Source organism: Perissodus microlepis, chromosome 8, assembly GCF_051167445.1.
Source record: "Perissodus microlepis isolate ML-2025 ecotype Zambia chromosome 8, ASM5116744v1, whole genome shotgun sequence".
NCBI classification, from domain to species: Eukaryota; Metazoa; Chordata; class Actinopteri; order Cichliformes; family Cichlidae; genus Perissodus; species Perissodus microlepis.
Window position 1 is genome coordinate 6,724,442 of NC_140468.1, and position 16,733 is coordinate 6,741,174.

The following is a 16,733-nucleotide window of genomic DNA, read 5'->3' on the forward strand; positions in this document are numbered from 1 at the left end:
TTATGAATTCTTATTTGGATTGCTGAATGTTTTCTGTATAAAAATATGAGCTACACAGAAGAAAAGTAAAGTAAAGAGCACAAATTCTACTATTTGATTTGTGTATCAACTAAAAGTTATTTTGAATAGAGGATCAAACCACAAAAACAATAATAAACTTTCCCTCTCTATACCACCTCCCTCCTCCTACATTTTCCCCTCCCTAACCAAATGTCCAGCATCACCAGTGAAGTTGCGTATTTAAGCTCTGTAACACGAAGCCACTAACAGGATGAGAGTGATGCTGAGGGGGGTATATTACCGTGGCACGAGTCCCATGCTGGTGCTTCACTTCACACTTCTGTTAACTGCTGCTGCTAGCATCAGCAATGGCACCAATGGATCTCAGCCTCACAAGCTGCTCATTGCCTTCCAGGCTCCCTGGAACATAACCTTCCCTTTCAGCGCCCTGCGGCTGGGCTCAGCCATACAGATAGCTGTGGAGAAGGTGAACGCCAACCCCGCCTTACTGGGAAACATTAATCTGGATTTTGTGTTCAAGGACACTGAGTGTAGTCCCAAAGAGTCCCTAGGAGCATTTATTCACCAGGTGTGGAAAGAAAAGGTGTCTGCGCTCTTCGGTCCAGCATGTCCTGAAGAAGCTGAGGTATAATTCATGTGAAATTAATGTTTTTGTTTATGTGAAATACATATCCTGCATAAGTTGCACACTTCCTGCTTAAGCAGAAAGTGTGGTTCTTTTTGATGTATTGTAAATCATCCTAAAAGTTTATAAAAGTCTGTAAATAAAGAGCATTTGATGGATTTTAAATGACTTTACCTGTATTTACTCTAACTTTTTGTTATTGTATGCTAGACTCATTCATTGCAGGAGCATCAAACATATGGCTAATGGGCCAAATTGGCTCCTCAAGTGGTCCAGAATCGGCTATGGGAAGTCTCTGCAAAGACTGAAAATGACAATAGAGGAGAGGATAAGATTCTGAGTTTTGGATTTATTTTGCAGCTCGAAGTTTGGATCAAACCACCAAAACAATTTGTTAAATTGATTGAAGTCCAAGGTCTAATTATAGTCAGTTTTAAAGCCTTCTTAATACAACAATAACCTGCCATATCACACAATAGTAAACTAATCAGGACAAATTCACATTACTGACAAGATATTGACTGAACATGGAAAACTGGTGAAATATTGCTTATATTATATTTCCTAAAACAAATCAGGCAATTCATCAGTTTAGTATAAGGATGGGTCATGAAATTTGACCATTTTTAGAAATTAATTGTGCATCCCCCAAAGAAGGTGGTTGATTTTACAGGTTATTAAGTTGTTGTTCCCCTCATCAGGGATGAGTTTATGTTATAAAGTTTCTAAAAAAAAAGACATTTTAGTTAAATAAAAACAGTCTGTTGTTGTAAGGCTTTGATGTTTTCCTTTTAAAGTTAATATTAATTCAAAACTTGCTTTCCCATTTTCTGATAAACCAACCCTTTTTGTGTTTTAAAAGAGTGTTTGTAAAAAACATAATCTTACCCTTTAAATTTTACTTACTAAAACTGCTTTCCAGGTGACTGGTCTCATTGCGTCAAAATGGAACATCCCAATGTTTGGCTTTGTGGGACAATCATCCAAAATGGACGACAGTGACATCTACGATTCCTACATCACTGTAATGCCCCCTCTTAAAAGAAGCGCCGAGGTGCTGGTGAAGACCTTGGAGTTCTTCGGGTGGAGTCATGTAGCTTTGATCGGCGGGGGATTGGACTCGAATACTTGGGACAAGGTTGATGCTTTGTGGAAAACGATTGAGGATCCTCTGCGAGCCAAATTCAAGCTCACTGCAGTGGTTAAATTTGACACCAGCGATCCCCACTTAGTTCAACTGAATGTTAGGTACATTTCCAAGGTTGCTAGAGGTAAGACAAATGTCTATGAGTACTTTGTAGCAAACTATGAAACCACTTTTTTGTCTGTCATCTGTTCCTGTTTTAATTTTTCCCTTTTTTTTAGTCTCTGCAATAGTTTGTCCTCTGTCTGCTTTTTGTTTGGCTTTTCTTTTCTGTTGTCTTGTTCTCTTCATCCCATAATCTGAGATTGGTTTTGTTTGAGGTCTCTTTCGCTTAAACGCTTAAAAGGGAGCTCTTCCTCCCCACTGTCGCCTTGAGGACCTCTGTGATTCTACCTCTATTATTGAAGGAGTTTTACCTTACAATAGAAGCACCTTGTTTTTATGAACTTCTTATGTGTTGTATAAATAAAATTTAATTGAATTCTAATTTCTTCATCCACCCTTCTTCAGTTATTGTGGTGCTATCGAACAAAGAGGATACTATGGCTCTGTTGTTGGAGGCTGAGAGTCAGGGTCTGATGAATGGCAACTACATTTTCTTACTGGTACAACATTTTGAGGTCAGTGGCACTGTGGTGAGTAAAACTTTCACAACACAGTAAGACAAATATTCAGCTGTGTAAATCACCAACAAACAGGGACACCAAGACAACAAAGCCTGAAAAGACACAGGAGAGGTAAGCTTCAATTAAATTCGTTATATCCTGAGACAATTTCTTATCAAACAAAATTCAACAACATTAATTACGTACAGCCTCCTGATTTTTTTTTTTTTTAATTAGTCCCAGAAAGTCCAATATTTTACTTTTCGAATGACTCTTGAGTTGAATATGTTGTCTTTTAGAACCGTGCTCATCAGGAAACTAAATAAAACTTTAAGGCACACATTATCTAAAATTAAAGGCTCAAATACAGTTTTAGTGCCTACATGCTGGATATAACTTAATTCATGGATTTGAATATTTGCTCCTTTGTGTCAATAATCTGCATGTAAAGCATGTAGTGTTGCATGAGCTGTGCTATAAAAGCAAACTTTGTTACTGCTGTGTTATATCTGCATAGTGGTACAGGGTTAGTGAGCTTATACATGATTTTATGTATGATTAGGAATATGACTATTTGTTTTTAAATAAAATAGCATCATAGCATCCGTCTTCCAGACTGAGTTAAATCTTTATGAGCCATCAAAATTGATCAAAGCTGTTTGTGGTAAATAGTAAATGGACTGATTTTTATATAGCGCTTTTCTACTCTCCTGGAGTACTCAAAGTGCTCATGCATCTACTGACTCATGTATTATTCATGTTAAACTTTTTTTTTTCCTGAGCAGGATAACTTGTGGAAAAATGCCCTGAACAGCAGGATAGACGAGGTTGCCGTAAGAGCTTTTGACATGGCGTTCATTATTGCTCAGAAATCCTACGAAGGCTACGAGTATTATGATTTCTTTGAACAAGTTTTTGAAAGACTAAGCGGACATCCATTTCGGAGTAACCTAACATCTGAAAAACAGGCAAGTAGGCACAGGGAACAGAAAGCATGAATTTGAATCATGGAAAATACTGAACTTTCACATATTTATTTTACTGATTTAATGTATTTCAGGTTAGCCCATACTCTGCCTATCTGCATGACGCTGTGCTTTTGTACGCGATGGCACTGAAGGAAGTCCTGAAAGGTGGCAAAGACCCTCATGATGGTCGGGAGTTATTACAGATCCTGAAAAAAAGAAACAACTTTCAATTTTATGGTAGCTACACAATTCAATACCTGTATTTTAATTTTGACTCAGTGTAAAGTGCAAATATTGTTTTTTTACTTGGTTCTTGAAAGGCTTCTATATTCTTTAGTGAAGGAAATAATCAGTTTAGTGCTAACAGTTTGTTTTGTTGATATAAATTTGGATAATGCTTATGGTCTGCTGATGTCAGCTGACCATCAGCTCTTAAAGCATGAGTAACTTTTATGTTATTATTTTTTTAACCATGCCAACTACCTCAACACGCCACATTAACTCTCTGTAACGCCGTCACGGCACAGCTGCATTAGGTAAACATGTAAACTGAACCAATTCAGCCCATGAATAGGAAATCTAATAAACTGTCCCAGGTGCCAAGCCTGTCCAAGCCATTCATCAGTGTAGTCAAGGCACCAAAACTTTGACAAGGAAGAGGAATGGTAGCAATAATAAAGAGGATATTTCTGGGCCTGTTACAGTAAATCAACATGTCTACAAAGCATAATCACAAAATAATAATCACAATAAAGATTACTTTGACTTTGAAAAAAACTTTTAAAAAATGAATTAAATTTACCTTAATTGTATTTTTATCAGATACCTCGTGTTATAGAGTTTGGCATCCAAGTTCAAATTTTACATCTAGAAATTGGGGAATTCCTCATCTCTACAAAAGTTAAACAATCTAGCTGTTGGTATTTTTTAACCTGCTGTAGTTAAAAGTAGTTTCATCTGTGGATGTAACACAGATTGATACTGAAATCAGATCCGTGGGCAGAGGGTAGGTGATACTGTATGTTTTGGGTGAACTGACTTTTAATCAGTTGTAGTTACACCCACAAACACTTTGCTAAAACAATCAAACTCAAGGGTGACACATAATGTTCTATGACACTTTGATTCACTAACAGATTGTCATTGCAGGAGCCTCTGGACTGGTCCATTTTGATGGAGAGGGAGAGCGAAATCTAGACTACTCAATTTATGACCTCCAGCACACAGGTGACATCACCAAGTTTGTCCCAATCCTCCATTTTGACAGTCACACCAAAAATATCAGGTACCAAATTGTTTTGTATCACATCTGTATGACAACAATCTTCAGTCACATCTCAATGATAACACAAAAAACACAACAGAGACATGGTAGTTATCAGAAAATGTTTTATTTCAGACAAACTTCAATGTTTGCGTCTGTGGTGTGGCCGAAAGGAAGACCTCCACCTGATGTGCCAGTATGTGGCTTCAACAATGAAATCTGTGAATGGGTGACTAATGGTAAAACCTATTCCTTATGGAATTAGATTTCAGTTTTTGTTTTCCGTATGCCTATTGGGACTTCCACACCCATGTCAGGAAAGGCACAGGTAGAGAAAGCAGCAGCAACGTCCAAGCACAGAGCAGAGCTGATACAAAATACAGAGTGGACTTACTAGGTTGCAAAGTGGCTTGCAGATGTGAAGCAGATGTGGACATTCAATTCAATTCAATTTTATTTATATAGCACCAAATCACAACAACATTCGCCTCAAGGCGCTTTATATTGCACAGTAGATCGTACAATAATAGATACAGAGAAAAACCCAACAATCATATGACCCCCTATGAGCAAGCACTTTGGCGACAGTGGGAAGGAAAAACTCCCTTTTAACAGGAAGAAACCTCCGGCAGAACCAGGCTCAGGGAGGGGCGACCGGTTGGGGTGAGAGAAGGAGTTGGGGTGAGAGAAGCAGCTTAAAAGCACAGCTTAAAAGCACAAATTATTTAAGTCTGCCACAGTATCAACCAGTCTGCTAGATTGCAGCTCAACTTGACTTCATGCCTTACCTACATTTTTCATTTCAAAACACTAAGACTTTATTTTGTGTGTATTCTTTTTGAAGAAACTTTGATGTCTAACTGTCATAATAACTTACTGCTCTCTCTGGACACAGACATTGCCCTGCTGGCTCTTCTTGCGACCTTCCCTGTTATTGGGGTACTGGCAGTTCTGAGCATTGGGGTGCTGGTGCTGCAGAAGTTACGACTCCAGATGAGGCTGGATGACTCCTACTGGTGGATGATCAACTACAACGACATCACCATCATCAGGGAACCTACAGTATGAGCATTCGACAGGTGTTGTGAAGTCGAACAATGATAAGTGTACAAGGTTTCACATGTGTTTTTTTTTCCTTCAGGGAAATCAGGGTATGTCTCTAAGCAATTCAGGTACTCATACTGGGAGTGGTAGCTCTCAGGCCAGTTTATCCACCAACAGCTGCGACCTGGGGGACAAAGCAGGCAAAGAACATATCTACACCACCATAGGTCTCTACCAGGTACTAGTTTTATTTCGAGTTTATAGTGAGCCTGTGTAACTTTTGGGACTATATTAAGGTTAAAGGTAGAGAAGGATGGTATCTCTTTTTTCCAACACAAAACTTAAAGCCACAAAACCGAAGCTAAAGCAGTCTTTATGGCTTCTGCTCTTTATTTTGTTTCTGGCAGTCTCAGTTCACCTATATTGAGGACAGAATACCTGATCCATTACATGTACATGTTAAACCTAATGATAACATAGGGCATGTTTTAGACAAACACAGAATATATGTGTAATTCAAATTACATTCAATTCAATTCAAATTCAACATTCAATTCAAAATTGACTTGAATTAATGTGAATTGCAGTGACTCCAGTCAAAGTTTGAGTATCATATAGGCTTTTATGAATTCAGTAAACAAGCTTATTGTCTGAATGGCTAGTTTCAAATATTATTTAATGTAAATGCAAAAGAAAATGTATCAACACATATACAAATATGAATTATTGTTTATCTAAGAATTATAAAGAAAGCTTTTAATGCTTATGTAATATAAAGAGGTGTTTTTTTTCTTTACTTAGTACTTTACATACTCTTCTTTACTTAGTATGACTTATATTTTTTATTTTAATTTTTTATATAGGGAAATCAAGTGGCTATCAAGTACACTGAGAACCCTGTTAGCTGTAATTTCCAGAAGCCTTCGATCATTGCAGAGTTCAATATGGTAAAGTTCCTCATTTTTTTCAAGATAAAACATAATTTACTTTTTATTTACTCTGAAAACTCTAACAGCCAAAAATCCAGGTGGACTGTATCTAATTGAACTACAACCTATTATTTTTGACTTCACTTTTTATTTATGTTGTACCTAACCTTCTTAACTCTTCAAGACAGATGAAAGAGATGAAACATGAGAACTTGGTGCAAATTTTTGGCGCATGCATCGAACCACCAAACATTTGCTTGGTCTTCCCGTACTGCAAGAAAGGTAGTTTGAAGGTCAGTGAAGTCTGAAGGTTCTTTTTTCAAAATGGATTGCATTAACCATAAATAAACCTTTAACTTAAAAGTGAACCATGTTGGCATATTTCTGCAGGATGTTCTTAAGGCTTCAGACGTTGACTTAGATGGGATGTTCAAGCTGTCTTTTGCGTATGACATTGTCAATGTAAGTCTATTTATTTAATGAGTAAATTTCTTATTCTAATAACAATTTAAAAAATGTACTCAGGTCCATAGCAGGAACTTTATTAACAATAAAGTGACTAAAAATTGTAAAAATAAATAAATAAAATAATTAAAACATATCTACAAAAAGAAACAGATAACTGAATGAATGAATTTATTAATTAATCTTTATTAATTAAGTTCTGAATTAAATTAAAAAATCAATTGGAAATGTATTTTCACATTTTTAAAATAGACATCAAACTGTACGTATACCATTTTTTTTTTTTTTTACTTTTATATGTTAAAATTCTGAATATGTATTTTGTAATCTGAAATGTTTTACTATTTAAATCTTAAAATAATTAAATTGTTGTCCAGGGAATGGAGTTTATTCACAAAAGTAGCCTAAAATTTCACGGGAACCTGAAACCTAGCACATGTTTGGTGGATAGCCGACTACAAATCAAACTCTCTGGCTTTGGATTGTGGGAGTTTAAATATGGAAACAAAGGCAAGATGAACTCACTGGAAAACCCCAATTACGAAGGTCAGTGAAATCAGAATTTGTTGTAATAATCACTGTTATCCTAAATAAATTCACATGATGGAGAAGTAACACACAAGAACATGTTGTAGAGATGTACTGGATCGCCCCTGAGCTTCTCAGACAGGTCGGTTCCCCGATCAATGGAACACCCAAAGGTGATGTCTACAGCTTTGCCATCATAATGTGGGAACTAATGTACAACTCCAAAGCTGGTCCGTATCAGGACATCAATCTGGACCCTAAAGGTTGGCATGATTTCTTAACTGTCTTAACCTACAAATTTTTTGTCAACTCCCAAAATCAGTTACCGTTAGTTAGCTACAATCTCCAGCTTTATTTACCTTCTGGCAATTTGGCACCATTAGAAGCATTTCTACTTCCATTTTCTTTTTGCGCTGTAATTATCAGTCTATCCCAGTTTTGTAATAACTTTAAAATGTGATGGTTTCAACCAAGTTCTTAAGTATCTTTGTGGATTACTGAGTATATGTGAAATAATGTAGCATTGGATTGAAGTACAAAATTTTATGGCAATTTTTCTGGTATTATATTTTAGCCTGAACCAAAGTTGAAAGATATAGCCCATTAAATTCTAATGTTAGATGTTCTTACAGAGATTATTATGCAGTTGAGTACACCTTTTCAAGGGGAACCCCTCCGACCAGTGCTGTCTGAACAGCTGGTTGAAGAGAACATCAATGCACTGCTAAAAGCCTGCTGGAGTGAAAATCCTGACTACCGACCGCCATTTGGTTCTATACAGAGGCGGCTGAAAGACATTAGTCCAGACAGGTAATATCATACCCCTAAATTTTTATTTTATAAAGTTTTTGTGTAAAATCATATTCCACATTTTTATTTAAGTGAGACACAAATTTACCATAATGCCCATAAATGTTAAAGTTCACAAGCTAAAACTTCCAACCGTCTTCAGTCTTACTCAAATCTAAGTAAGATTTAACCTAACTAAATCCTCATTGCAAAAGAGTTAATGATGAATTTCTATCTTGTAGCCATGCAAACATTCTAGATAATATGGTGGACAAGTTGGAAAAGTATGCAAATCACCTGGAGGACGTGGTGGAGGAGAGGACCAATCAGCTTACAGTGGAGAAAACTCGTGCAGACAAGCTCCTCGCCAGCATGTTGCCAAGGTACTTGATAAAAAAGGAACTATATAATTTTGTATTGCTATACTCAGTCAACCTTATCTTGTGTTGGTTTTTTTTGCAATGATTTTAGATATATTGCTGAACAGCTGATGTCAGGGAAGTCAGTGGAGCCACAAAGCTATGACTTGGTCACCATCTTCTTTTCTGACATTGTCGGCTTCACTTCCATGTGCTCAGTCAGCTCTGCAATGGAAGTGGTAACATTCCTCAACGACCTCTACAGTCTCTTTGATGACATCATCAAGATGTACGATGTCTACAAAGTAAGTGACAGTGAACATACTGTGATCATAAAAAGCAAAATATCTATCATACGATAGATATTTTGATAAATATTGACTTTCTTACCAAGACATGAGAATAGCTTTACCATTTCCTTCCATATTTACTGACTCAGCATCCAGTTACATTATCTTATTAAGAAAAAAACAATTAAAGAAATTTAACCAGCAATGCAGAGAAATCATATCTGATTAAAAGCAAAATCAGAAATTAGAAAATGTATTTGCTATTACACGAAATCAAAAAAACAATTTACAATTGTTTAATGAAAATTTTAATTTCCTTGAAATTTCAGGGATCTTTTTTTCTGTTTGTGCTATGTTTTATTTTCTTCCAGCTTTATTTTATTTTACAAATGTCATTTACATCTCTACATTACAAGGTGGAAACAATTGGTGATGCATACATGGTGGCAAGTGGTCTACCTATCAGCAATGGAAACTTGCATGCTTTGGAGATATCCACAATGGCGCTACATTTCTTGAGAGGCATAAAGGTGTTCAGAATCCGTCACATGCCAAATGAGAGCCTTGCAATTCGCACTGGGATACACTCTGGTAAGATACAGTAGCAATGGAGACCATGGCATTACAGAATTTGAAGGTCTTGAAAAGTACCCCAACTGGTTGGTGAGTGATTGCTGGAGGTTGGTGGCTGTTGCTGGGTAAAATTAGTCACAAAGAAAATGCTGCACAAAGAAAAATCCTTCTGATTATTTTGGTCACTAGCAGATTGTCACGGTTACCCATAGTTTGCTTGGAAGATGCTGAATTGTTTGCAAAGACTAACCACAAAGAGGTAGTGCAACTTCAAAAAGTGCAAAGCAAAACTGGAAATTGACATTATTTGCCTTCAGTGTAAAAGTTGCATCTTTTAAAATGTGTTGGTTTTACCAATAAGACACAACTTTTACGCTAAAGGCAAAACTTCTCTTTTTGGCTTGTGTTGCACTTCTCAGTTATTTGCAAATATTTAAGTTGGTGTCTTCCATACAAACTACTGGCAACCATGGAAATCGTGACCAAAGCCATTGGACGGGGGCTTTTGGTCCAGGACTATATACTTTTTGGACCAATTTCACACTAGTCACTATTGCAATTTCCAGCAAACACTCGCCAATTGGTCATGGAATACACATTTTTCCTTTGTCACCACTTGGCTAGCAAATGGTCACTGACAAGCTCCTAGAGCTCTATTACTGAGACTTAAGTACAAGTGACAAGAAGTATGAACGACTTTGTAGTGGGAAAAATAGTTTGTGCATTGAACATTTGAGTAATTTAAACAAAATCCATTCTGACTTTTAAAAATTTTGTAGGTCCAGTGGTTGCTGGAGTGGTAGGGACCACCATGCCTCGATACTGCCTATTTGGTGACACAGTGAACACAGCTTCTCGCATGGAAAGCAACAGCTTACGTGAGTAAGCAGTTGAAATTTCAAAATTTAAACTCTGAATAACCCTAAAAAAATAAGATTTATGTAGTTGTGGTATGATTTGAAGTCACTATTGTCACTTTAATTTTTTAATAGGGCAGAAATGACAGTGCATTTTTCGGATAAATCAAAACTATTATGACTCTATTGATTTCTTGCTTCACTATAAGTTTGACAATTTTAGATTTCAGTCAACTAGTTTGGCTACTTTTGAATGAATCATTGTGGCATTGTTTATAAATGATAGATGCACTCTCTGGGTCTGAAGGCCTGAAAGCAAAGTCAGTGTCCAAGTTCCACAAGACTGCATTCTTTCACATGACCAGCCAGGGCTGACCCCATTGGCAATAGAGAGACCAGTGGCTAGCATGCAGTGTCCTTGGTTTGTTAGATATATCCATCATTCATACGAGTTTATGTTGGGTACAGTATATGAGAATGAAATGAAATTTTCTCTAGATGCTAATGGTGCCTTGAGGATGAATTCTAATTATGTTGACAATCCCTTAATTTTTCATATTTCACAATATTTCATCAGGTCAATATTTCATTTAGTCCAGTTCTTGGTTGGTTTATACCTACAAATATTTATGGCATTCTCCTTCTGTATTTTGTGCTAATCTTCAGGCTAACAATCTACAGTAGTCGTATTATGCCTTAAAAATTAACTTGATGTGATGGTCTATATTAACATGTTTGGATGATTAAACATGCAGAGCTGTTGAACTCACATGCAAACCTAGGAGTTTGTCTTGGTAAAGGTGCTTAAAATCTCTCTTTAGAAGTATATATGTATGTCACATACAGCCTTGAAGATTCATGTATCTCAGTCCACGGCAGACATTCTTTTCCAGGCTGGATCATTTGAACTGGAAGAAAGAGGAGAAATTCAAATGAAGGTGAACAGTCCATAATATTTTTTCCCTCGAAATGAAATAACAAAGATGTTAGGTTGACCAGAATGTCTTTCTCTTTGTGACAGGGTAAAGGGACTCAAAAGACGTACTGGCTGCTGAACAGAGCTGGATTTAATCCTGTCTTCACTGACCGTGGTTCTTCACCAGTAAAAACAGAGGTATAGTCACAAATATTTATTTATATGTATATATGTTGTATTGTATAATGGCTTGTATTTTTATTGTTTTACTGTATTTTCTCCCATTGAAGAAACCAGGAGTGACCAGAGGTGAAGACAAAAGAGCCCCAAAAAACCTGACTGTACCTCCTATAACTGAACCCACGATGCCTCCAGTACACATCTAAAGAGAAAAGGCGCATATTAATTAGCAGGGAATACTGCAGAAATTTATTTTAAGATATCAGTTTTTAACAGCTTTTTAAAAAATTCCATGCAAGATGAGTTTGAGTCATCCATGTATAAAAAGAAGGACTAGAGACAAAATGTGGATGGAGGCCAAAGTGAAAATGCAGAACACAATGCATGAACAGAGACTGCAGTTTGGATTGCAACTAATTGCAGTTCTAATTCTTTATTCTTTGTGATTTAAGTATTTAGTGGATCCACTTTTGCACACAAGGCTGTAAATTATTTCAAAATGCTTAGCGTTCCATTCAAACTGTTTGTTGTGGCACACGTAGTCAGCTCTGACATGCCTAAAGTTATCTCATAAGAAAATATTTTGTAAGCTAATCAAGCATTTCTAATTTATTCTTACAGCTGCAGAGCTGGTTGTTGTATCAACATCTGTCATTCAGCTGTGCACAGTTTGGCAACTGAGACCTGGAGAGAATAAATAAATCAGTAATTGAGTATTTTTCTATTATTGTCATATGACTATTTCACAAATAACTAAACTCAATCACTGTGGGGTTTGTTTGGATCATGTAAATCAGAAGTTTGATAATGCTTATTATAATAATAATCAAATACCTGTGATTGAGCTGTGATTGATCACTGAGAAAAACACCTCTTCCCATTATAAAACACTCCATAAAAACATGACAAGCAAACAACAAGATTTAAAATCTGTTTTCATTTTTCCTCTGAATAAATAAATCCCATATTAGAGTTTTTATTTTCAGTGTAACATGAAATGAAGAAGACATTTTATAGTTGCTCTAGATTGTGTCATGGAAATAGAAAAAATGTAATATTATGTTTAGTAATGTGCTCTGTTTGTTGTAGTGCTGTCAGACCGAAAATTTGGTTTTAATTTAAGGACTGAATGAAATTGTTTTTTGTTTTTTATGGTTTGGAACAAATGGAAAAAATTCCTTTTCTTTCAAAATGTAATGAATCTTTATTGGAGGAAGGAGTGAAATATCACACAAGGTTCAAAGCATCAATAAACATGCTAAATAAAAATCATATTGTGAGATAATGATCGCGTGGGGAGGAATGGATTCATACGCTCCCTGAGTCCTGGGTGGCACTCCCCTCTGTGTTTGTGTGTTAATGGAAACTGATGATTTTGTTTTATAAAATTCTTGATCCATTGATGAAATCATAACATGTGTTTATCAGGACCATAAGCAGGATGAGCACTGAGACGCCTGTTAAAGGATGGAGAAAAAAATTAACAGATCAAACCTCAGTGAATGAGAAGCAAGTTTGAACACGATTAGCTGAGCTTAAACCTTGAGAGGATGAGTTCATGTTAAACTTGAGTGGTTTTGCAGCTCATGTACAAAGCAATACACAGATTTAAACATTTCAGTTAAACTCTATTTATTTAAAGCATAAAAGACCTTAGTTATCAAAAATTTTTAATTGTTCAGATTATTTTTGTTTCGATTAAGATTTGAATCAAAATGATCATCGCATTGTTTTTTACCTGTTATGTGTCCATTATTAGAAGACTGATTACCTGTTAAAATAAAGACAGTACTGTTCATACTATACAATCGACTGCATGAGTTGCTCTTTATTGATCTCAGTCATAAATATGCCACGTTTTACTCTACCTTTAATGTGAAATTCAGCAGTAAGGATCCCCCCATTTGGGTCTACGTCTGATGACAAACTCCTCACAGAGCAGGGGCTCTTCAGGAAAAAGCAACCATAGTCTCCTGTTTAGTTAGTTTGTTTTTTTTTTACACTGTACTCAACTTGATGTTAAAGGCCAGTATAAGAACTTGAAAAACAACCAGTCAGAATATGAAATTAGCTTTTTTTTGTTAATAGAGGAAAATCACTAATTTGTAAATGTTATTGCAGAAAAAGTACCTAACTTAATAAAGACACAGAATTCAATGTTATAGTGATCTGTTATTCAGTTTATAATTGCATGGTGTCAAAGGCCAAAACATGGACTGGCCAGTAAAGGCAACTTACCAGCTATGTGGAAGCTAGACTTAAAATGTATTGGTTAATGCTGCTAGCCTTGCAGTCTGCATCAGTCCACTGATAGTGAGTTTAATGAGTTTAATCTAAAATGGTTTGGTCAGCCCAGATTAACCTGCAGGATTGTAAATGCATCTATTAAGTGATCTGCTGCCAGGGAAGAAATCAGGTAAGCCTGGAAGAAAATCAGCTCTCAGAGATGATGAGCTAAAGAAGATTGACTAAGAGACCTAAACTCTGAGAAAACTGTAATAGCCGAATTCCATTTAGATGTTTCAGGTTTTGTATCTGGTGCGTGTCAAACTTTGGAAATTAACAACAGAGCCACAGTTAATGTTATTAGTAACATCTGTGCTTTTTCTACTATGACATTTAAAAAGAGCAGTTGCAAAACAGCAACATGTAGATGGGAACGACTTCAGTGCTATAATGTTTTTGGTATCATTAAATAACAAACACTCACTGGCTGACAGGTGATCCTTTCTCCATCACAGACCTGGACCTCACAGTGAAGCCAAACAGTGGACACCTTCTCCTGCCGCTGGAAGCGGAAAGAGTTGAACTTGAACATGGAGCGGCTGTCTTTGGCGTTCTCAAAAATAGTCACAGTGTTGTCAGAGGAGCAGCTGTTGGAAAACAGCAATTAAACATCCTATAAAACATAAAGAAGTGGGAACAAAATGTTCCTTAAGTTGAATTTAGCCTTTTGTGTTTTAGTACCTGTTAATGATGAGGCTCCACCTTTTCCTGTCTGTGGAGTAAGGTGAAGGAGTGGCCCAGCAGTTGTTTATCACAACTTTGAATCTTTGAGATGTAAAGGACAAATGCGCTTTAGAAGTCTGGGAGAATCTTACCTTTAAAACTACAAAAATAAACATACAAACATATAAAGTCTACCTGTTACTTAGACCTTTTGCCTCAATGCCAATGAATACTTCAGAGCCGATCTCAGAGGTATCAATCACATAGGGAGCGTCCTTGGCATACAGGAACTTTGAATTCTATGAAATATGGGACATTTTGTGTTTTTCAAGATGTCTGCAGTTCTCGTTTGCATTCAATGATCGTGGTGTGTACACGATAATACCTTCATTTATTAAAGACAGTATTTATAACAAAAACACACTAATAAAAAGCATTTATTACGTTAAACATGTCGATTCCACCGGGCGAATCTTTGAGCAGCTACTCACCGTGAACACATTCATAGACAACTGTGATCTAAAAGTGCCTAAACTCCCATTGTTGACATAAACTGTAGCCACTCTGGAAAAAGCAGAGGGTTTAGTAAAAACGCTGCAAGTCATTGGGTCAGAAGGCACATATCATCCAGACAGCAGCTGTGGTCATCTCGTATCCTGAACTGGTGCTTACCTTTGGCTAAAGACCGCATTATTAACCAGATAGGCTGCTCGGTACGTGCAGCTGAAGGTGTAGTTCACAGGCTGGTTTCTGACTGTCAGTGAAGTATCGTTGGACACAATGGAGTTGTAGAAGATGTATTTGGGGTCTTTGCCGGGGATGTACTGTGGCATGAAAAGTATAAAATAATGTTATTAATACTTTTAAATAAACTGAGAGAAACTTCTCTGTATTTAAATAGTACTATCCTCAAGGGACAGTAAGACCAAATTACAAAAAATAATGCAGTAGTTTTTATACCTACATAGATCATTTTAATTTTATATGCCAAGACCTTGGAATAACCTCAGCATGATTGCATTTTAGTGACCCTGTATTTTGTTGATTGTCTGTTATTCTCAATGCAATGCACTGCAATGCAATGCCTTCGTTACATTTCCAGTCCCTGTCCTATGTCTGCAAAATAAAAAGTCAGTATTTAACCTTTCGATTCTGTTTTATTTATATGGTGCCAAACCACAACAACAGCTGCCTCAAGGTGCTTTGTATTGTAAGGTAAAGAGGCAACAATAATCTCAGGTATTGTCTCAAGAAAAACTGACAAAATTAATCTCTAAGCATGGCGGCAAAGTACTGGTTATTATGGCCTACTTGGCTTCTCACCTCAGACTGAGTCCCACAGTATGAGTGATTTTTGGGTGTGAGATCTGGGATGATGAAGCGGTAGTAACCTGGGCTGTGCATTCCATTGTAACAGACTCCACCGAGAGACAAGTGTTCAATCTCCCAGCCGTAAGGACACTCTGGGACGTTGGCAATTATGGCATTAGGGAAACATGACACCATAACGTAATCTGAAGTAAAAATGAAAATAAAAAGGGAATATTATACACTGTACCTTACAGTTTATTTAATCATACTGTGACAGTAGTGGTTATCAATTCCTTCTTTGTTTTTCCTCTTGAGCTTTATTCACATTTAGGGATGATTTTCATATATGTATGAAAATAACTCATATAAGTCATAGTTTCAGGATGCATGGTGATTTTTGCATTAAAAAGCAATGACCAAAAAATCTACATATAAATGCTATACAGGTCATGAGGCACAAGCATGTTAAATACATACTCATCTTTGTGTCAAAGTGTTTTTACCTGCTTTTTGGGGAATGCATGACCATGCAACAGGCAGCAGCATTAACAGTGCACTGACAAAAGCCATAGTGTGGTGCTGCAGAGAAATTCAAGAATTATCAATAACAGGATAATGTGTAAAATAAGTCTGAGAAAATATAAACACATATGACACTTACCTGACAGAAGTAATGTCTTCAACCACCTTGAGGTCAGAGGTTCCTCATGGCTCTTTAGCAGTTTACCTGGAGTGGTGACTCAAGAGCTAACAACTCTTGATAACTTAGGGAGGGATTTTATACTATCACAGGTAAGGCTAATCGACTTTCACCCATTCTCCTATCTCCACTTTTTCCCTTGGCAGGATGGGTTTAAGAGCTCTATTGTCAGCTTCTCACAAAAGCTCTCTGTACTGCTCAGACATTGACTTTCAA

The 16,733-nt window shown here is 36.6% G+C and overlaps 2 protein-coding genes across 2 annotated transcripts; one reads left to right on the plus strand and one right to left on the minus strand.

The window, feature by feature from the left end:
• The first annotated feature begins 316 nt into the window (after positions 1–316).
• On the plus strand, positions 317–13,195 carry gucy2g (guanylate cyclase 2g). The gene is made up of 22 exons (XM_084938656.1): positions 317–646; positions 1,569–1,917; positions 2,301–2,410; positions 3,181–3,363; positions 3,456–3,600; positions 4,513–4,648; positions 4,763–4,866; positions 5,523–5,689; positions 5,769–5,909; positions 6,535–6,618; positions 6,789–6,893; positions 6,991–7,062; positions 7,443–7,611; positions 7,701–7,856; positions 8,226–8,403; positions 8,625–8,765; positions 8,854–9,046; positions 9,448–9,622; positions 10,384–10,482; positions 11,308–11,399; positions 11,483–11,575; positions 11,668–13,195. Exons 1-22 carry the CDS (start codon positions 317–319, stop codon positions 11,761–11,763), a joined length of 3,318 nt encoding a protein of 1,105 aa, XP_084794782.1. The 3' UTR covers positions 11,764–13,195.
• Positions 12,938–16,387, minus strand: tectb (tectorin beta). Its single transcript, XM_084938657.1, has 10 exons — positions 16,321–16,387; positions 15,830–16,020; positions 15,179–15,330; positions 14,998–15,070; positions 14,702–14,805; positions 14,525–14,608; positions 14,268–14,430; positions 13,426–13,504; positions 13,296–13,328; positions 12,938–13,014 (listed from the first exon to the last, which is right to left on the minus strand). Exons 1-10 carry the CDS (start codon positions 16,385–16,387, stop codon positions 12,938–12,940), a joined length of 1,023 nt encoding a protein of 340 aa, XP_084794783.1.
• Positions 16,388–16,733: the final 346 nt, after the last annotated feature.

Coding starts and splice junctions, on each gene's coding strand:
- tectb (XM_084938657.1), bottom strand. CDS start 16,387: ATGGCTTTTGTCAGTGCACTGTTAATGCTGCTGCCTGTTGCATGGTCA. Junction 15,071..15,178: donor AATGCGGTCTTTAGCCAAAG/GTAAGCACCAGT, acceptor TGCTTTTTCCAG/AGTGGCTACAGTTTATGTCA. Junction 13,015..13,295: donor TAATAATGGACACATAACAG/GTAAAAAACAAT, acceptor ATCCTTTAACAG/GCGTCTCAGTGCTCATCCTG.
- gucy2g (XM_084938656.1), top strand. CDS start 317: ATGCTGGTGCTTCACTTCACACTTCTGTTAACTGCTGCTGCTAGCATC. Junction 2,411..3,180: donor TACTGGTACAACATTTTGAG/GTCAGTGGCACT, acceptor TTTCCTGAGCAG/GATAACTTGTGGAAAAATGC. Junction 5,910..6,534: donor CCACCATAGGTCTCTACCAG/GTACTAGTTTTA, acceptor TTTTTTATATAG/GGAAATCAAGTGGCTATCAA.